Source organism: Eurosta solidaginis, chromosome 5, assembly GCF_040869045.1.
Source record: "Eurosta solidaginis isolate ZX-2024a chromosome 5, ASM4086904v1, whole genome shotgun sequence".
NCBI classification, from domain to species: domain Eukaryota; kingdom Metazoa; phylum Arthropoda; class Insecta; order Diptera; family Tephritidae; genus Eurosta; species Eurosta solidaginis.
The window spans coordinates 255705992-255728731 of record NC_090323.1 but is presented as its reverse complement, the minus strand read 5'-3'; the positions used below and the strand labels follow the sequence as shown (position 1 = coordinate 255728731).

General features: G+C 34.0%; 1 protein-coding gene across 4 annotated transcripts in view; it reads right to left on the bottom strand.

Annotated features, from left to right (window-relative positions):
• Positions 1-9512: 9512 nt before the first annotated feature.
• The window catches only part of sty (sprouty), a 71862-nt gene continuing 58634 nt past the window's right edge, over positions 9513-22740 (bottom strand). For all 4 annotated transcript variants that reach the window (XM_067789929.1, XM_067789932.1, XM_067789930.1 and 1 more), the window contains exon 3: positions 9513-12655. In XM_067789929.1, coding sequence (XP_067646030.1) covers positions 10252-12486 — 2235 coding nt within the window. In that variant the 5' untranslated portion in view covers positions 12487-12655 and the 3' untranslated portion in view covers positions 9513-10251. The remainder of the gene's footprint in view (positions 12656-22740) is intronic.

The window sequence follows — 22740 nt, the reverse complement described above, 5'->3', positions numbered from 1 at the left end:
GCCCATTTCTTTAAATTTTAAGTTTTTCCTATTTATTGATATAAATGCACTTGGCTTTTTTTTGCAAAGATATGGCTTATTTTATTCGTCCACTACCCTTTTAAAAATCTGTTATATAAAATTGGGCGTGGTCCTTAAACGATTCCGTAAATTTTTCTTCAAAGCATTCCTTATAGTGAAGGTAACATTTTTGCCGAATTTTGTTACGATAGGTTTAACGATTTTTGATTTATGATTAATAATATTTGTAAAATTGAATTTATCACAAATTTTTATCAAGAGTGTTACTGCCTCATATCGTCGGCCTAAACACCCGCGCTGTTAGCTCTGCTTACTCCAAACTGGAAAAAGAAGCGGTAAAGATGGGTTTGATGGTGAATGAGGATAAAACGAAGTACCTGCTGTCATCGAGCAAAGAGTCAGCGCATATGCGCCTTGGCAACCACGCTACTGTTGACAGCCATAATTTCGAAATAGTAAAAGACTTCGTTTATTTGGGAACCAGCATCAACACTAGCAACAACATTAGCACTGAAATCCAGGGAAGAATCAATCTTACTAATAAATGCTACTTTGGACTAGGTAGGCAAATGAAAAGTAAAGTCCTCTCTCGGCGAACGAAAAACATACTCTACAAGTCACTTATCGTACCCGTCCTGCTATATGGGGCAGAAGCATGGACCATGACAACAGCAGTTGAAGCGGCTTTTGGAGTGTTCGAGAGAAAAGTTTTTCGAAAGATTTATGGACCTCTACGCGTTGGCGATGGCGAGTACCGAAGAAGATTTAATGATGAGCTGTACGAGCTATACGCAGACATCAACATAGTCCAGCGAATTAAAACGCAGCGGCTGCGCTGGCTAGGCCATGTTATGCGAATGAAATTTGATGCTCCGGCCAAGAAAGTGTTTCTATCGGAACCCGCCTATGGAAGCAGAGGTAGAGGGCGGCCCCTACTCCGTTGGAAGGACCAGGTGGAAAACGATTTAAACTCCCTTGGTGTGACCAATTGGCGCCGGTTGGCGGAGCGAAGGAGCGACTGGCGCGCCTTGTTGGACGGCCATAACCGTTTAGACGGTTAAGCGCCAATTAAGTAAGTAAGTAAGTAAAGGTTTCTAGTTCATTTAAAGAATAATTAATTTTCTGCCGCTAGCAAGGCTAAATCGACCACTGTGCGTTGTTTGTTCCTTGTCCCATTCGCATCTTTTCGTCACGTTTCATTCTGCATCGCTCCGATTGCGATTCCTCAATTTGTAGGTACTCTATAGTGCTTATCGCTGCAGGCAATTGAACACCCTATCGCATACACACACAAACACACACACCTACAAATAAACATTCATAAATACGCGCATTCACATATGTGTGTTTTTTGTTTTTGTATAAACACAAATAAGCATGCACACATACTTACATATGCACTTACGGGACAAATAATTACGCATATGTAGGACGTATGAAAGTACCGATGAATGTGAATACATATGTATGCATGTATGAATGTATAAAAATTTTTATATGTACATAAAATCGTGTGCTCTTGCCGCTCTAAAATATTTTCATTTATTCAATTCGACTTTTTTTTAGCTGCCTCCTAAATGTGCGGAGGAGCTCTGTACCTACTCGTATATCTGTGCTATAACTACAGCTTTGTTGGTCGGTTGTTGTGTGCAATTGTTGTTGTTTTGCTTTCAAATCCAAGAGATAAACAAACTGCCAGTTCACTATCAATCAAACACCGGAAGCAGCTGCTTTAGTTTTATTTTTCTTTATCGCCTGTCAGAGTTGGGGGTAATGCAAAAATGTTAGCCTCCCTCTGCTTAAGTGGTAGTGAAGCTGAAAAATGCTCCACTTAAACTTAAAAGCTGGTAGTGAAAACATTATCAGCTTCAGCTTAGTGCACAGACATTTTTGTTCATTCATTCGATTGGAGGTATAGGAAAATTCTATTAATATAATTTTGTTTGTGACTCAGCTGAGTGGTAGTGAATAAATAAAATTACTGCAATGCAGTTTTAGTCATAGTGGAGAAAGGCACTATCACTAAGCTGAAAAAAATTGGTGCGCACTCAAATTTTTTCCAGTTTGAAGTGTAATGCAACCATAATTTAGTGCACTACCCCCAACTATGTTACATGTATGTCGCGGGCGATGTGGCTGTTGTTGTTGCTTTTAATTTTTGTTTTTGCATTTTGATTTCTTGGTTGTTGTTGCTACTGCTACTGGTGGTGCTGGTGCTGGTGGGCTGTAGCCGTGTGCCATTATTTTTGCCATTGCTTGCTTTTCTTTGCCCTCTGCAATACAATTTTTGGATTTCTTTAGACATATTTTTAATGAATGAATGAATGTTTATATATTACATGCATACATACTATATAACAGCGTATCCCGAAAATAAAAGTTCATCTTATAGCCGGCATTGAGATAGTTTGGCACGGCACAGCGACAAAAATTAATTCCTGTTCGCTCGTCAGGAGGGGTAAGCCTTTACTTGTACTCTGCATTTACAGGTGCACAAGTAGAACTCCGTTGGAGGTGATCGTTTATTAGCCTGAACTCACCATGCCGCAAAAGAGACGAGTACCGCGCGCTGGTAAGAAATTGATATCCAACTACGACAAACTTCTTGGCGTGACGGTTTCGTATTGACTTTTGGAAGACTTTTTGTTTTTTAAAAATATTCGGGACGGTTATAAAGAAAGCACAATTGGCCAGCTTCGTCACGTCGTATTTTCCATCAGAAGCTGCATACTTAGTGGGTGAATGATTAAATCAGGAGGGCTAAAATAGGTGATCAAATAGCTTATAGACTAAAATGAACGACGCAACCCTACAAAAAATAAGGTCAAATGAAGAATTCTCAGACAGACGCTCACATATAAACACTGTGTTGCACAAATAACCATCATCATCGCAAGGATTGCGCAAGCCGTCCAAAACGGCCAAGCTTCCTAACAAATTTTACCAATATTTACTGTTCTTTGTCATTAGTGATGGGCGTGAATGAATCCGACGGCAAAACTTGCTAAACCAATCCATCAAAGCGAGTCATAGCGCACGATACCTTGTATTTCGCTAGTTCATTTCTGTAGAATAGAAAGCAGAACTCCCAGAGAGAACCTTATCACTGTGGCACAGCTTCCACCTAAATATTGTATGCAGCCTCAAAACCTCTTCAAAAGTTGAAACGTGGAGACAATGGCTCTAATTGTAACTTCACTATGGATGGAACAGCTTTCTTGAGCTTAGGGGTTTCTAATGGCAGTTATTAGATTGGTTGTGCCTATTGAACGGTTTCACTTTATTGTTCAACAAAAAATCGTGCATGACTTATTTACTGACCTAGTAAATTGGTGCGGTTTAATAAGCAGCACCAGTCGATCCTTCGCTGGGCTCATTCATGCCCATTGATAACATCAAGGAAATTTAAATCGTTTTCACCTGATCCCTCTAGCGGATTGGGGACCGCCTCTTCCTCTGCCTCCTAAGCGGTTTCCCTATAAGAAATTTTCCGACTGTCTTAAGAACTGTTGAAGACCACATTTCGTTGTATGATATTCACTTACTTTTGGATACTTTAAATATATAGTTAGACTTGTTAACCCAGAGCTGAGATATACTAGCCTTAAAGAATCACAGGGATTATCTGCCATTTCGTTACTCTGTATATAACGATGCCTTGTAAGCCGAATCGGACAAAGGGCATATCCATACGGGATATTTAAGATCCAGTCTTTCAACTAATTTAACAGGCTTTATGCCATCGTTGCTGACCTGAGAGTCCCAAGAGAGGAAAAATATCAAGGGAAATGACTTCCCCTTTACCGATACTCTCTGTACCTACTAATAAACTGTACGAGCATTGGACAGACATCAACATAGTCCAGCGAGTTAAAACATGGCGGCTACGCTGGCTTGGCCATGCTACGTGAACGAAAAATTTCGTTTCGACTAAGAAGGTATTCTAATTGGAATCCGCTTATGGAAGAAAGGAAGAGAGCGGTCGGCACACCGCTGGTAGAAGAAGGTAAAAACGATGAGGACTCATAGAAATTGACTTGGCCATAAGTTTTTGCATTTCTTTTGAATGAAATTTGGTATGTCAAATCATAGAGCCACCTTTCCAGTACTTCGTCGTAGGAAAGATAAAAATTTTTATTGCAGGCTGTCATGCACGTGGCGAAACCTAAGAGAACACAGGCTGCCGTTTCCAAGAGAAAAAAAATGGAGCCCGTTGGTAACTAAGGTCAAATAAGCCTACCTACATGTACCGCACTTTCAGAAATACCTACCTCTTCACCATGCAATAAGATCAACAATCGCAGTGGTTGTATCGCTGTTATGAGTGGGTCTAGAAGAGAATCTGGTGAAACTGGTTAAGGTCCTTTTGTCAAATACCATCACAATGCATGCACGTACTCCTCAAAAGAGAGTCCACTGGACATCGGTAAACTGAATGTTAGACATACTAACTACTTCTTCTTCTTCCAAGTAGTTCGGTTGTCTCTGCTTGATGGAGTCCAACTATAGCGCATGGGACTCTCGACAATTGTCTTCGACTGCAGCTGCAGTGATGAAGATGAGTTATAAGATGTTAAACATCTCCTCTGTCGTTTCCATGGCCTCGACAACCAACGTTTCTGCAAGTGTTAAGCACTTTAACTGGGAGACATACTACGCTATACCAAATAAGAACGCTGGTTCAGTTACATGTGTTCTTGATGAAGGCTAGAATAGCTAGAGCTCTTGCTAGTGATATCACAACGGGCTAATAGCTCTAAGTGTACGTTTCTGTTTACGCAGCGAGAGCAACCCTTACATACCAGGAAATTTCGCTTCCGTGGTGAAGAGTATTGGTTATGCCCATTCAATCAACTTTCTCGGCAATACTTACATGATACCGTTGAATGCGTCGAGACCAGATAAAAGTTGCCACTTAACGATATTTTCTAAAAACACAAAAGGGTTGCAATCCAATTTTTTTTTTTTTTTTTGAATAAAAAGTGCAAATATTTAAATTTTAGTATTTTATGATTTTTTTGCATATTTATTTCGTATTTAATAATAATAATAATTTCTTCAACTCTGTGAGTGCAACATCATCATCATTCTCATCATTAACTTTAGTAAGCATGAATATGTGTATATGTGTGTATGTAGTTGTTTCTGATGTATGTGTTTGTATATGAGCTATGTATGTTGGGATTTGTGTTTGTGCGTGTATGTGTGTGTGTATAAAAAACAATTTGGTTACTTTCGTCATTAATAATTTTTTTTATTTTCAAATGTGTTTATTTTTGTACATACATATGTACATGTCACATACTAGTACACACATTGCAGTTATGTTTTATACATACAAATTTTTTTTAACTTTACATTTTTTTTTTTTGAAATTTACAATTTGTTTGAGTCTATTTTTCCTTTATTTCAATTTTTAATTAGTAGTAAAATATATTACAAATAAAATAAATAATATACATACGTCAAAGCGAACTTAAATACAAACAAAAATTATAAACAAATTTGTAAATGATTTAATTTTTTTTAGATAAATTTTGCTCCACACAGTTTTTTTTATGGAAATTTTGTGGATTTAGAAAAAAAGTTTCTTCTTTTAAGTGTAAAATATTTTGCCAATTTTAATGTATTAAATTTTTTTTCAGTTAAAAATTTCCAATATTCTTTGCTTTAAGTTTGAATTTAAAATTTATTGCAATGCAATAAATTTTTTTATTTTGGTATGTTTATATGCATGTGTTACTGTTGCATTGAGTGTTTCAATGTGTGTGTATGTATGCTGTAAGTGTTTGTGTTGGTGTTTGTATACTGTAAAATCTTGCTACAAAGATGAGGAGTTGGAGAATTCTTTTCAATTTTAGTAAAATTTCTAATTATAGTTTGAAATTGAAATTCTTTCGTTTTTTGCTTTTTTTACATTATTTTTAAATTAGTCTCAATTTTACATTAATTACATATACAGTTTAATTTTAGTTCGCACAATTTGTATTTTTTTTTGTTTTTATTACACTTATGTAACAATATAATATAATTTTTTTTTTAAATAATAATAACTTTAATTAAAATATTGAATTTCATAACTAAAAATTAGCTTGTTTTTGTTTTTTTTTTTTATTTTTTGTTCATTTATTAAATAATAACTATATTTAATTTATAGATAGTGACATTTATATTTATTTATTTATATATATGTATATATAATAGTATATAGTAATATATGTACATCTGTACTTACAAATAAGTTTAGTAGTTTAAATTTCGCGCTATTGCTATTTAAATTTTTTTGTCTAAAAAAAATTTTCATTCAAAAATTTTCCAGTTCATATCTGTCTTTAATTTTCAGTGATAAGGCTTAATTGGACTTTTGAAGTTGGTGTTGGATCTCAAAATTATTATTATTTTTTTTTTTGTTAAATTTATGTGTTATGCGTGTTTATAAAGCATACATAATTTTTTTGTATGTATATGGAAATGTTTGCACATGTAAATATGTATGCGTGTGTGTATATATAGTTTGTGCACAGACGGTTTTTAATTAGTTTCGCATTTACGTCAAACAATTTTGTATATACCCTCAAGCACACATATACACACATACACAAACGCTTTAATTATTTTTATCTTCAAATGTAATTTTTTTTCAATTTCTTTTGTTTAAAGTAAACAAATTTGATGCTGCAGAACAAATTAAATATTTCATAAGTGTTGACAGCTTTTATTTGAATTTTACTCGAAAATTATTTTGAAAACTAAAAACAAAAACAAAATTGCGTGGAAGCTTTTTTGCAATGGAATGAAATTTCGTGGCACAAATGTATTTAAAAGAAAATAGAAGATACAGTAAATTTAAATAGGAGATAATTTGTAAAAAAAAAAAACAGTAATTGTGAGCTTTTGAAAACGAGGGTTTTCAGAGCGTTTAGAAAAAAGTTTTAAAATCTTTTAAATTTGAAAGTAAGTTAACAAGTATTAATAATTAAAAAAAATTTGCATGAATGTTTTATTGAAGAGCTTTTAAAGCTTTTTGCAAAAAACAAAATAATATATTTTATGTGTGCTATTGTTCTTACTTGCATATTCCTCAACTAACTCTAAAAAGCACATTCTAACAATTTAGCTTCAAAGTAAACTTTTTTTAGTGCGGTTTTAAAAACAAGCTTCTTCGCAGCTTTCAGAGAATTAAAAATGCCGATCAGATTTTTAGTTGTTAAACGCGAATGAATATTTCATTTCATAACTCATAAAAATTACTATACTAAAATTTTTGCTTAAAAAATTGTAAAAGCTTTAAGCGCTTTCTTGTAAACCGGCCAGTATAAAATATCTTCAGTTTTAAAAAGCACAAAGTGTTAAAAAAATAGGAGCTACTAATGAAGTATTCTATAAAGCGCTTTAAAAATTCAAAAAATTATTATAAAAAAGTTGAAACTCTTACCAAGCTTTTTCTCCACAGTGAAGTGTTTGTTTACTATTAAAAAAGCCTCACTTATTTAAAACAAGTTTCGTTGCGTGCATATTTTCTTTTAAATCTCATAAAATAAATTCTTTATAACTTTTTATTAAAGAAAAAATTTCAGAGATTTCAGCGCTTACTAATTGCATAAGCAAAAGCTTGCTACAGCCAGAGCTTTTGGAATAACCTCTAGATTTTCCTTTCATGCACTTGCATTTAAATGCTTTAGCTTGTGGGGAGAGCTTTAAAAAGAAACGAGCTATATTCGTCAATGTAAAAAGCTAACTGCAAAAAGTTGAAGGAAACTATGAAAAATAAATAGAAGGTCATTGCCATACATACATATGTATGCCTTAAAGCTTTTTATATTGAAAAGCTTTAGATATAAAAATTCCGTCAAATGAATGAGCTTTTGGTTAACATAACTTAATTGTCAGGAACAAAGTAGCAATTTCTGGTCAATTACCAATGCTCTCAAGGGATGTTTATGTTATGTTTTTTTTTAATAAGATTTTTAACAAAATTGCTATTGCAAAATTTTTATTTTAGAGTTTTTCTGAAGTGAAAAATTTCCGGAAAATAAAAAAGCTAACACAATCTGCAATATGATGTATTTTTAATTTAGAAAGCTCTTTCCACTTTTTAAGCGCATGTGAAGCCACTTGTTATCTAAGTAACATTTTCGTATTAGACCCCTTTTCATCATGCAATCATTAAAAATATGAGCAAAACTTTAAATAAAATATATTACTTTACAAGCTTTTGGCAGCTTTCAGCTTGGAATCAGATTTTTACATTTTTTTATTAGGAGCCCAAATAAATATATCATCTGTGTATGTGTGTGTGCAAGTCTTCTTTCTCATTTGTTCACTAGCAAATTTTCCCAAATTAGTTTTTGACAGCGCTTTTGCAGCGTTTTCATACACGCATAACGTGTTTTGCAGTTCTCTGGTAAACTTTACTTTCTTAGTTTTAAATTTAGTTTTCTCCTTTCAAAAAACTATAAAAGCGTCTGGTTTTCAGGTTTCATATATACAAATGATTTTTTTGTTCTTCTTTACAATGGAATTATTTAATAAAGTAATCAATTAAGTGTCAGTTTTTGACAATGCGACCTGACTTAGTTGTGGAACAAAAAAGATAAAATATAAAAAATAAAAAAAGTTAAAAAAAATAAAATAAAATACTATTTTCAAATATAAATACAAAAAAAGCTTGATTTTTAAAAAAAATTTACAAAAAAATATATATAAAAAAGTAAAAGCTTAGAAAAAAAAAAATTAAAAAAAAAAAATGTATTCAGCAAAATTCTCACTATTGCAATTTGTATGTGTTAAAAAAACTCTATATCACTGTAAAATAAAATTACACATACATAAACAGTTATTCACAATTGGAAAGCGTAATGCTTGTTTTTAATTGCTGTTGTTGCTGTGTTTTCATATTTTCGTGCGTGTTTTTTGTTTTAAATAACATTTCTAATAATTAATAATTATCTGTTTGCAGTCTTTGGTTATTAAATTTTTTACTCTAAAATATATGTATATAGTTTAATTATGAATTCCTAACCGTTTACGTTTTTACCAACTTTTACATTTCATAATTAATTTTTAAATTAAATTTTTTTTTATTTTTTAATTACTTGTTTAATTTATTTGACTCTGCATTATTTTTTGATTTCATAAAATTTTGCAGTTATTTTTTCTACTCTTGTTTTCTTGATCATTACGCTACTACGAATGCTACTGACTGAGCACTGGTTGCAGCGGTGGATTTTGAGTCGTTGACTTTAGTATTGGATATTTGCTCTCTATTTGCGCTCTTTTGAAGTACTTCAGAGAAAGCAACAAAAATGTAGCTGTCTCTATTTCGCGTTGTATATTTTTGCCAGATTTCAGAAAGAAAATGGAAGGATTTCGAGATTTTTGCAAAACTTCTTTTCACAACTTTATTATTTTAATTTTTCCTCATACATTTTGAAAATTTTTAAGTTGTCTGACAAAAACTCGGCAATTGGATATGATTAAATTTTTTGAAAAAAAAAAAAAATTTTATAAAAACTAAAGCTCTGATGAAGTGGGAAGATTTTGGAGAGCTCGGAAATTTTGAATAACGTGTCATGTAATTTTGAAACATGAAGCCTTCCGAACTTAAGCCAGCTGTTAATAAACCCAGCATTTCTCCTATAAATTGCTACTTTTAATTTAGTTTTTAAGGTCAAACTTGTATTTGGATTTGAATGAAAAAAAAACAAGTATCTGGCAACACTGTAAGCAACCCGTGCTCAAAAACTTTTTGTAGAACGCAAAAATTGGTTCATGCAGATCTCTGAATTGTGGTGCTTAGCGAGAGAGCGAGAATATTTTGCAAATTTGATTGTTAAATGCAAATTATTGTACCTTAAAATATTGGATGTACGATAGCGCACTTACAGAAAAAAATACGATTTTCTCTCGCTCGCTGAAGACGTTATAGCCACCGCCGCTAAAGGCAGAACTCTATAACTAGGCGTACCAGACTCTCATTTAATTTTTTTTAGCTGTCTGGAAGGATGCACATGGCGTTGTTCCTTAACACCTCTTACTACCGCTACAACCCACTGCCAGCAGTGGTGAAACTGTGGTGCAATTTAATGGGTCTCTAACTACACACAAAATGGTAGTAAACTAGCTTAAATGGCATATTCCCTAATGTGTTTTCGTTACTATAATTTTTCTCATTTTTTAGCATTTTTTAAATAGTATTTTTTTTGCTGATGTTATTCTTAGTTACTCTTACTAATATTCGCCATTCGAATCGAGCAGTCGTTTCTTGGGCGTCACGTCACCCTTTCGCAAACTATGGTGATTATGATGGCTATGATGATGATGATTACTATGATGATGATGATGATGTGCATCAGCTGATTTTAACGAATCCACACCACCATTGTTGCCACTTAATATGCTTGCTGTACCGCTACCATTACCATTACCCAATTGTGATATAGGTATAATATTTGTTGGTGAATCCGTTTGTTGACAACGGCAACCACGTCCCACAAAACGACCATAACATTTCTCACAAAACGATACACAACCGCGCATAGGCCAATATAGCCAAAGGCAGGGTAGCACTAGAGATAATGCACCCAACCAACCCCAACGTTGTGTACGTTTATAGGGACCACACGAACAAGGATTATCAACGCAGGGTGTACTCGAACCATCATCGCAATCCATATCATTATCACGTGCACAATGATAGAATAACGCTTTGGCACAACATAGACACGATACATAATCGATCACTGATTCGGCACTACACAAGCACGTCTTATTACAGAGCCATGTTTGTGGTAGATGTGGTGGACTTTGGCACTGTTCACAACGGCAATGACCGCAACGTGGGCAGATAATTTGATTCAATGATGATGTATCACCGCTACCACTACCACCTATAATGATCGGCGTACCAAGCGGACTAGCGCCATGCACCGCTGATATCATACCTTGTGGCGTGGAAATACCCGTCGCTATATTATGCATTGTTAATAGTTCATCGAATGCGGGTAATTCTTTAGCAAATTTACAATTCGTACCATCAATAAGATGCGTAGACATTTGGTTGGTCGTTGAGGCGGGTTGTTTTGTAATAGCGGGTGCGAACTGTGACTGTTGCGTTGAATTATGAAAGCTGCCTAAATTAGCGCCGCCGCTATTATGTCCATTTGGCGCAACTGGAATTATCTTGCCCGTATCCGGGCAAATTGTTGTTGTTGACGCTGTAGTAGACGTTGGTGTTTTATGATGCGAATGTAAGAAGCCGTCCGTATTGTCAATGCCCGTCGTTATGATAGACGCCGAACTTGACGTCGTCGCCGCCGCCGTTGACGCCACCAAACGCTGCGTATGTAGCTGCTGCTGCTGTTGGTGCTGCTGTTGCTGTTGTTGTCGGAATTCGCGTTGTGGCAGCAAGAGCAAATGATGCGTTGTCGTTTGACCGCCATCATGCTGTCCTGCCGGATGTTGCGTACGTGAAGCATGCTGCAGTTGTAACTGATTTGTTGTGATAATAGCATTTGCAGCGTTTTGATTTCGGAACGGTGTATCCACATACTCATTGGTGAGTCGCTGCGACTCGGGGCGCGGTTGAGCCAGCGTGACTGATGATGTAGCAGCGGCAGCTGGTTCGTTATTATGGAAATGACTGAGTAAACCAGTGATACTGCTTGTGATGCCCGAAACGCTACTCACACCAACACCACTACCACCGTTGTTGTTGTTCGCCGCTTGATTACGCGCGTTGTTGTTGTTTAAATTGTTATTGCTGCTAAAACTGTTACTTGTATTATTATTGACAAGTAAACGCGCAGCAGCACCTGGCGTTGGCGGCAATTGTCTACGACGCGTAAACGTATTCGCTGCTGTTATGGAAGATGACGATGTCGATGAGGATGTCGTGCTGACGTGGCTGTTATTACGGCTGAGATTAAGCGTTGTCGGCCGTTGTGGCAGTATCGTCAAATGATGTATCTCGTTATCTTCGTATTCTGTTTGTATTAGCTGATTCACGTTCGTATTATTATCATTTTGACTCGTATTCGTACTCGCACTCGTACTCGTGCCACGTAAACCACGTTGATCTACGCTCGTAATACTATATTGACTTGGATAATTGTTACTATTGAAATTTTGTTGCATATGCTGATTATTACTATTTGTACATTGCGTGGTCTCGGTGCTCGTTGCTGTTGCTGCCGTCGCCGTTGTTGCCGCCGCTCCTACGGTTCCTGCTGTCGTCGTCGCTGTTACTGTCGCTGTCGCTGCCGCCGTCGTCGTCAACCTCGTCGTCATTTGCTGTAGAGCTTGTTCTCGCTGTTGTTGTTGTAGCTGCTGCTGCTGCTGATGCTGCATTTGTGTTACACTTAATAAAGTCTCTGTTGGCTCAGGTGCTCTAGGACGATGTATACGTGGTAGGTGCTTTGGGGGCCGTGGTGGCGCCAAAATATCGCCGCCATTTCTACAATCCATGTAGTGTGGCAAACTTGTGTGTTGACAAACCTCAATGCCCTCGGTATCTTTGCCGTGTACCAAGAGTTTCCCACATTCTTTGGCTCTGATCTCACCAAGCAAATTAAGGAATGATCACTTGATGCTCGATCACTTGGTTTTGCGTTCAATGTAGAATGTGATTGGCTTTCTGTAATGAAAAGAGAGAGAGAGAGAGACGCGGAATTAGAAAAGATTATATTTCAATTTTGGAAAAAAACTCAATCTTAAATTTAGAAAAGAGTGATATTTTATATTTATTTACTAAGTTTCTAGGCAGGTAGGCCGATTTTTTGTTGTATTGAAGTCTGGGAGAAAAGCGCAGACACTTTTTTTTAAGAAGCGAGCTAAAAAGCAGTTACGGGCATATTGTCAAGAATGGACTAACTCATATACACAAACAACGTCAATAAAACTCCAGTGAAAGAGAAAGGTTTGGCTTTGCTGTTCTGTAAATACCGTGAGAAAGAATGGGGAATAATTCAACCAAATTTTAAAGCAATAGCGTAAACGGTAAATTGCTAAATTTTATTTTGCAGACTGAAGTCGATCTTGAGAGAAGGACTTGATCGTAGAGATGTAGAAGATCATAAAAAAATAAAATAAAGCAAAATAAAAGAAATAAAAGAAAAACAATAAAATAAAATACTATTAAATAAAATAATATAAAATATAATATAAAAATATAAAATAAAAGAACCTTAAGTAAGATAAGATAGAATCAAATACAATAAACAAAAAATGAAAACAAATAAAATAAAATAAATACAAAAAATTTTAAATGATGATTTGAAGTAAAATTAAATAAAATGTAATAAAACAAAGAAACTTGAATAAAACATGATGAAATGGAATAAAATTAACTAAGATATATAAAAAAAATTAAATATAATTGAATTAAATAAATAAAAGAAAAAAAATATTTATGAAAGTAAAAAAAATTATATAAAGTAATGTAAAAAACTGAAAAAGATTAAAAAAGTTAAAAAAATATTTCAGAAAAAACTAAAGGTTATGGTACAAAAAAATTCAAGAAATAAGTTTAAATGATATGGGGACAGTGAAAAAGGGACATTAAAAAAAAATTCAGCAAAAGAAAATATAAAAATAAAACTAAATCAAAAGCTAAAAAAAATAAAACTCTTTAGACTTACAACACTGCATAAAAAGCCAAAGTATTCTTAACACAAACACGTATCCTCAAAAAATTTTTTATTTACACTAATGGCTTTTCGATTTCGTTTACGTATGTAAATTTGAGATATGGCATTTACTAAAAATAATCTAAAAAAATTTTCCATACTAATTTTAATAAGCACAATTTATTATAAACACTCAGTGTGAGAAATATGCAAAATGATATTCAAAAAATTTAAAATATTTTCTTTTTTACTTTTGTTTATAATAACACCAAACATACATCAATATGTGTTACGTGTTTGCATGTATGTAAAAGTGAAACATTTTTAGTGAATTCCCAAAATACAACAAGTAACCTAATATTTAGCAGGTGAAGGCAAAAATGTAGTTAAAAACAAGTAAGGAAAGCTAAGTTCGGGTGTAACCGAACATTACATACTCAGCTGAGAGCTTTGCAGACAAAATAAGGGAAAATCACCATTTAGCAAAATGAAGCTAGGGTAACCCTGGAATGTGTTTGTATGATATGTGTATCAAATGAAAGGTGTTAATGATTATTTAAAACGTAGTGGGCCTTAGTTCTATAGGTGATATCGAGATATCGCAATAAGGGTGGATCAGGGGTGACTCTAGAATGTGTTTGTACGATATGGATATCAAATTAAAAGTATTAATGAGGGTTTTAAAAGGGAGTGGCCCTTAGTTGTATATGTGAAGGCGTTTTCAAGATATCGACCAAAATGTGGACCAGGGTGACCCAGAATATCTTCTGTCGGGTACCGCTAATTTATTTATATATGTCATACCACGAACAGTATTCCTGCCAAGATTCCAAGGGCTTTTTATTTTGCCCTGCAGAACTTTTTTTCATTTTCTTCTACTTAATATGGTAGGTGTCACACCCATTTTACAAAGTTTTTTCTAAAGTTATATTTTGCGTCAATAAACCAATCCAATTACCATGTTTCATCTCTTTTTTCATATTTGGTACAGAATTATGGCATTTTTTTCATTTTTCGTAATTTTCGATATCGGAAAAGTGGGCGTGGTCATATTCGGATTTCGGCCATATTTTATACCAAGATAAAGTGACTTCAGATAAGAACGTGAACTAAGTTTAGTTAAGATATATCGTTTTTTGCGCAAGTTATCGTGTTAACGGCCGAGCGGAGGGACAGACGGTCGACTGTGTATAAAAACTAGGTGTGGCTTCAACCGATTTCGCCCATTTTCACAGAAAACAGTTATCGTCATAGAATCTATGTCCTTACCAAATTTCACAAGGATTGGTAAATTTTTGTTCGACTTATGGCATTAAAAGTATTCTAGACGAATTAAATGAAAAAGGGTGGAGTTACGTCCATTTTGAAATTTTCTTTTATCTTTGTATTTTGTTGCACCATATCATTACTGGAGTCGAATGTTGACATAATTTACTTTTATACCGTAATGATATTACATTTTTTGTTAAAATTTGATCGTGATCCGATTTCGCTAATTTTTATTTAGAACACATATAGTAATAGGAGTAACGTGCCTATCAAATTTCATCATGATATCTTCAATGACTGCCAAATTACAGCTTTCAAAACTTTTAAATTATCTTCTTTTAAAAGTGGGAGGTGCCACGCCCATTGTCCAACATTTTTCTAATTTTCTATTTTGCGTCATAAGGTCAACGCACCTACCAAGTTTCATCGCTTTATCCGTCTTTGGTAATGAATTATCGCACTTTTTCGGTTTTTCGAAATTTTCGATATCGAAAAAGTGGGCGTGGTTGTAGTCGGATTTCGTTCATTTTAAATAGCGATCTGAGATGAGCGCCCAGGAACCTACATACCAAATTTTATCAAGATACCTCAAAATTTACTCAAGTTATCGTGTTTACAGACGGATGGACAGACGGACGGACGGACGGACATGGCTAAATGAATTTCTTATTTCACCCAGATCATTTTGAATATAGAAGTCTATATCTATCGCGATTAGTTTATGCCGTTGCGGATTACCGTTATGCGAACAAAGTTAATATACTCTGTGAGCTCTGCCCAGCAGAGTATAAAAACTAAAATTATATATTTAGGTTTTTCCCATACGTGTTGATATTTATAGTTTTTACAAATATCTGCAACTAAAAAACCCAAGTTGCCAAAAGTAAAGATTTATTATTTCTAGAAAAAAATTTTCTCGCCATATTTATGTCAAATTTTGTTTTAAGTTTGAATTTAAATTGTATTTGTACTACAATAGCTCAATTTTCTGCTGGGTTACTCTGCGCTTATAATTTGTTGATATGCCTTTGGGGCTCAAGGTGAATGGGTACAAACAAGAAAAAGTTTAAAAGTTTTCACAGGAAATTGAAAGAAATTCTATTTATAACTGCGTATAATTGCTTTTATTGTATTAAATATTTCCAAATGGAAATTTCATTACTCTTACTTGTATATAATGGGCAAAATATTCTTTATTCTTCTCAATCGGTTTGAACAATAGAGACTGTTCGGTACCATCCTACCTTCCCCATTCGGCGATAACACGAGTTGAAGCAGTCAAGTTTACGCAAAATAAAATTTATATTTAGTTCAGAGTTAGAAAACAGCTTTTATTTCTAAAACTTGCTTAAAAATTAAAAAAATTGGTTAAAAAGTTTCAAATTTAGTTCAAAAAAAAAAAAATTAAGATTATTTTAAATTTTTTTTTTATTTACTTTTTTTGTTTATAAAAATTGGCCTTGTCAAAAAACAAAATTTGGATAAATTTTCTTTTCTTTATTAAAAAAAAATTAATTTGGTCAATTCTCTTTTTAAGAAAAAAGTTTTAGTATTTTTAAGCTGAAAAAATATCAAGTTTTGGCTAAAAAGTTACTTAAGTTTGAATATTTTTTTTTAATTTTATATAATTTTGTTTTTTAATTTTCAGTATCTTGAGAAAAATCTTTTTTGTGTGTGTTCTGAAATTAACTTTTAGAAAAAACGTAGCTAGTTTCCTGTTGAAATTTGAAAGCTTTGGAACAAATTTCCTTAAGTCTGTTGATGACAATTTTTTTCATTTAAAAATATGAATTTTCAATGCTGTTTAACACTTTGTCTGATTTCAGCTATCAGGCACTGTATATATGCATGTATGTGTGTAGTACAAAAATACATACATAAACATGCGTCTTTGCTGTCTTGCCACACCTGCATAAATAACTCTCAATTCTTGATCTTCTACACTTCTATCCAGTCGATTTCGGCCTGCATAAATATGCATAGCAAAACATAATTATAATTCTGGTAATAATTAAAAATTTCGGAACATTTGACGTTTTGATTATTTTGTAGCTTTTTGGAATTTTAAGATTTGAGTTCATTTGAATGGAATGTGGTTGATCGTTCTTCAATATATACTTTTTGATATTCGTATATTAGAGTGAATCTAACTAAATTTTTTTTTTAATTTGTTAGTTGTAAAAAGAAGTTATTAAAAAAATATATGGATGCTGTGCAAAAATATAATAATTAAACAAAAGTAAACATTTTTGGAATTTTTGAAAAATAATATTATTTTGAAAGCAAACCAAAATCAACATGAGGACTCATTTTCATAGTTAAAACGTAACAGCTTACATAGATACGATTTTTAAAAATTTTCTTTTATTACCAAGAAAAAGTATATTTAAAATATTTAAAATATTTTTCGCCACACCCTAATAAATTTGTACATACATATGTGCGCATATTTGTATTTTATGCATATATGTTGATATTAAACATTTATTGCATGTTTTATTGTATATTTTAATTTATACATTCATTTAGTTTTGTGATATTTTATTGCCTTTACATTAAGTCCCTTTCATGATTGTCCCCTCATTTCCATACGAATTTTGACCCGCGGAAAAGTCTCTTTCGGTAACTTCCCCTTGAGCTAGACACTTAATAATTAGAAAATAGTTCAGATCTGGAAGACATTACAATGCATGTGAAAAAAAATCCGCTAGGTGGTGCACGGAACGGAATATACAGAAAATTCATTTTAAAATGGAAATTTTGGGATCGACTTTTAACCAACTTCTCGGTGATCCAGAGACTTGAAACTTAGCACATAGTTTGCGAGTCGATGGCACTACAATTCGTGGAAAACAAAATGCCGTCAGATGGCAGAGGAATCGAGATAAACTAAAATCCCTGAAAAAACGCAGAGAATCTTGTGATCGATTTTTAAGTAACTTCCCGGTGACGTAGAGACTTGAAACTTGGGCCGTGAGTCAGAACCCGGTGACAATGCAATATTTGATCAAAAAAAATAAAAATTCGCTAGGTGGCAGCGGAACGAGATAGTAAGAAAACAAATTTTAATTTGGGAATCTTAGTTAGAGGCCTGGTGACAATACAACTTATAGAAAACATAGTTCCGCCAGGTGGCGCGCTAGTCAAGATAACTGCAAATACTTTAAAAACGGGGGGAATCTTGCAGTCGATTTTCGAGTAACTTCCCGATGAGCTAGATACATGAAACTTGGGCCGTAAGTCAGAACCCGGTGGCAATGCAATATTTTATCAAAAAAATTCCGCTAGGTGGCGCATGGATCGAGATATTGAGAAAACTCGTTTTAAATTGGAAATCTTGCAATCGATTTTTAACTAATTTCCTGGATATCTAGAGACTTGAAATCTGAAATATAGTTTAAAACTAGGTGACAGTGCAATGTTTGATCAAAAAATTTGAGCTACGTAACGCACAAGTCGAACTATTTAGAAGATTAGGCTATGACTTCATGGCTAGCCTCCTGAATGTTGCAGGCGTTGTAGAATTCCACCTCGTTGAAGGCCCAACTCAATGCCCGTCCTTGCATACTTTTAGGCGTACGCTACTTTCGCCACGATTCTTTTAGACTTTCAGGTGTATGCGAATTTCACAACGATTTTCAGTTGTGCAAATTAAGTAGCTGACAAACGAAGAGGAATTCTCTTGCAATGATGCGAGGTGGAGTTCTGTGTTTTGTTGCGAAAATTCCACTAATTCACTTAAATCTTGCTAATCTTACCAAAAAACAGAAAGCAATTTTTCCTTTAAGACAGACATAGTCTTGTTGAATTTTGACTAAAACACTTTAACAATAGCTCTTGTAAAAGAATTTTGGGATTTAAAATTATAAAGGTACAGCACGTGTTTAAATTTTATATAATCAATTAGTTAATCCCAAGTACATGGTTTGCCTTAAATTGAAAGATTGCGCTCCACCTTTATAATTTTAAATCCCAAAATTCTTTTACAAGAGCTATTGTTAAAGTGTTTTAGTCAAAATTCAACAAGACTATGTCTGTCTTAAAGGAAAAATTGCTTGTTGTTTTTTGGTCCATTTATATAAAGGTAGTCCTTAAATTTTTTTTATCATATTTTTATTTTTGAATACTTTAACTGTCGTTTGGAGGCATTAGGACTGTATACGCACTCATTGGTCAACATGCATTTTGTCAGTTCTCGCAAAAAAGCGTTCTTCGGCAAATTTTGCATTTATACGTTTGGCAGTCATTTTTCCCTATCTTTCATGTAAACAGCATAAATACAATACAAATTGTTTGCAAATACGTTTTGCTGTATTTTGCCCGATTTTGCAAGTATATGTTCCCGTATGACCGGAAAGTTTAGGTATTCTTAAACATACCAGTTTATTATGCTGAAAAATATTACTAATTGAAAATATCCAAGTTCTCGTTGGTTTAAGTCATTTTTTTACGGAAGAATTTGCACGACCTGTCAAAATAATGAATAATTTATACATGCCTTTTGACAGAAAAAGAATCAAATAAGAAAGATAAAAGAAAAAACACAGCCTTCAATATAAAAATTTAAAAGTAAAATTAATAATTTTTTCTAGGTTTTTTATAACCATAAAAATGAAATACTTTTCCAAGAAATCATACCTCTATAGTGCCTAATCTATTTGAGTTTTCGAAAAACTCATAAACATGTGAACACAATTTCCATTAACACGACTTTTTGAATGAAAATACACAAAAAAAGTTTTTTCGCATTTATTTTCTTGTTTTTTTTGGCTGTGCTACAAGAAAAAATTTATTTCATAAATTTCTTTTCTTATTAATGAAATTATTTAAGAACGCGCACAAGACAGAGGCACACATTTAATGCACACAAAGGCACAGCCATGAACGTAAAAATATCCAAAAATAACAAAAAAAATAAAATAAAAATAAAAACAAGTAAGGAAGGTTAAGTTCGGGTGTAACCGAACATTACATACTCAGTTGAGAGCTATGGAGACAAAATAAGGAAAATCACCATGTAGGAAAATGAACCGAGGGAAACCCTGGACTGTGTATCAAATGAAAGGCGTTAAAGAGTATTTTATGAGGGAGTGGGCCATAGTTCTATAGGTGGATGCCATTTAGGGATATAGCCATAAAGGTGGATCAGGGTTGACTCTAGAATGCGTTTGTACGATATGGGTTTCAAATGAAAGGTGTTAATGAGTATTTTAAAAGGGAGTAATCCTTAGTTCCATAGGTGGACGCCATTTCGAGATATCGCCACAAAGGTGGACCAGGGGTGACCCTAGAATTTGTTTGTACAATATGGGTATCAAAAAAAAGGTGTTAATGAGCATTTTAAAAGGGAGTAATCCTTAGTTCCATAGGTGCACGCCGTTTCGAGATATCGCCATAAGGTGACCAGGGGTGACCCTAGAATTTGTTTGTACAATATGGGCATCAAACGAAAGGCGTTAATGAGTATTTTAAAAGGGAGTGGGCCTTAGTTCTATAGGTGGACGCCGTTTCGAAATATCGCCCTAAAGGTGGACCAGGGGTGACTCTAGAATATGTTTGTACGATATGGGTATCAAATTAAAGGTATTAATAAGGGTTTTAAAAGGGAGTGGTGGTTGTTGTATAGGTGGTCGCCTTTTCGAGATATCGCCATAAAGGTGGACCAGGGGTGACTATAGAACGCGTTTGCACGATATGGGTATCAAATGAAAGGTGCTAATGAGTATCTTAAAAGGGAGTAATCCTTAGTTCCATAGGTGGACGCGGTTTCGATATATCGCCATAAAGGTGGACCAGTGGTAACCCTAGAATTTGTTTGTACAATATGGGTATCAAAAGAAAGGTGTTTATGAGTATTTTAAAAGGGAGTAATCCTTAGCTCCATATGTGGACGCCGTTTCGAGATATCGCCATAAAGGTGGAGCAGGGGTGACCCTAGAATTTGTTTGTACAATATGGGTATCAAAAGAAAGGTGTTAATGAGTATTTTAAAAGGGAGTGGGCCTTTGTTCTATAGGTGTTCGCCTTTTCGAGATATCGCCATAAAGGTGGACCAGGGGTGACTTTAGAATATGTTTTTACGATATGGGTATCAAATGAAAGGTGTTAATAAGTATTTTAAAAGGGCGTGGGTCTTAGTTCTATAGGTGGACGCCTTTTCGAGATATCGCCATAAAGGTGGACCAGGGGTGACTCTAGAATGAGTTTGTACGATATGGGTATCAAATTAAAGGTATTAATGAGAGTTTTAAAAGGGAGTGGTGTGAAGGCGTTTTCCAGATATAGACCAAAATGTGGACCAGGGTGACCCAGAACATCATCTGTTGGATACAGCTAATTTATTTATATATGTAATACCTGCCAAGATTTTAAGGGTTTTTTATTTCGCCCTGTAGAACTTTTTCATTTTCTTCTACTTAATATGGTAAGTGTCACAACCATTTTATAAAGTTTTTTCTAAAGTTATATTTCGCGTCAATAAAACAATCCAATTACCTTACCATGTTTCATGCTTTTTTTCGTATTTGGTATAGAATTATGGGATTTTTTCATTTTTCGTAATTTTCGATATCGAAAAAGTGGGCGTGGTCATAGTCGGATTTCGTTCATTTTTCATACCAAGATAAAGTGAGTTCAAGTAAGCACGTGAACTAAGTTCATTAAAGATATGTCGATTTTTGCCCAAGTTATCGTGTTAACGGCCATGCGGAAGGACAGACGGACGCCTGTGTATAAAAACTGGGCGTGGCATCAACCGATTTCGCCCATTTTCACAGAAAACAGTTAATGTCATAAAATCTATGCCCCTACCAAATTTCAAAAGGATTGGTTAATTTTTGTTCGACTCATGGCGTTAAAAGTATCCTAGACAAATTAAATGAAAAAGGGCGGAGCCACGCCCATTTTGAAATTTTCTTTTATTTTTGTATTTTGTTGCACCATATCATTACTAGAGTTGAATGTTGACATAATTTACTTATATACTGTAAAGATATTAAATTTTTTGTTAAAATTTTACTTTAAAAAATTTTTTTTTTTTAAAGTGGGCGTGGTCCTTCTCCGATTTTGCTAATTTTTATTAGGCGTACATATAGTAATAGAAGTAAAGTTCCTGCCAAATTTCATCAAGATATCTTCAACGACTGCCAAATTACAGCTTGCAAAACTTTTAAATTACCTTCTTTTAAAAGTGGGCGGTGCCACGCCCATTGTCCAAAATTTTACTAATTTTCTATTCTGCGTCATAAGTTCAACTCATCTACCAAGTTTCGTCGCTTTAGCTGTCTTTTGTAATGAATTATCGCACTTTTTCGGTTTTTCGAAATTTTCGATATCGAAAAAGTGGGCGTGGTTATAGTCGGATATCGTTCATTTTAAATAGCGATCTGAGATGTGTACTCGGGAACCTGCATACCAAATTTCATCAAGATACCTCAAAATTTACTCAAGTTATCGTGTTAACGGACGGACGGACGGACGGACGGACGGACGGACATGGCTCAATCAAATTTTTTTTCGATCCTGATTATTTTGATATATGGAAGTCTATATCTATCTCGATTCCTTTATATATGTACAACCAACCGTTATCCAATCAAACTTAATATACTCTGTGAGCTCTGCTCAACTGAGTATAATAAAAAAAAAATTTATAAATGACTGAAAAATAGCAATGATTACATGAAATGTTTAAATATAAAATATGCATTTCGAAAATATACACACACCCACATGAGCATGAATACAAAATTTGGCTATCGAATTTATTCTTAATGTATTCAGGCGCGTATTACTAGATTTTGTTCTTGTTTGCTGTTCTTGGTGT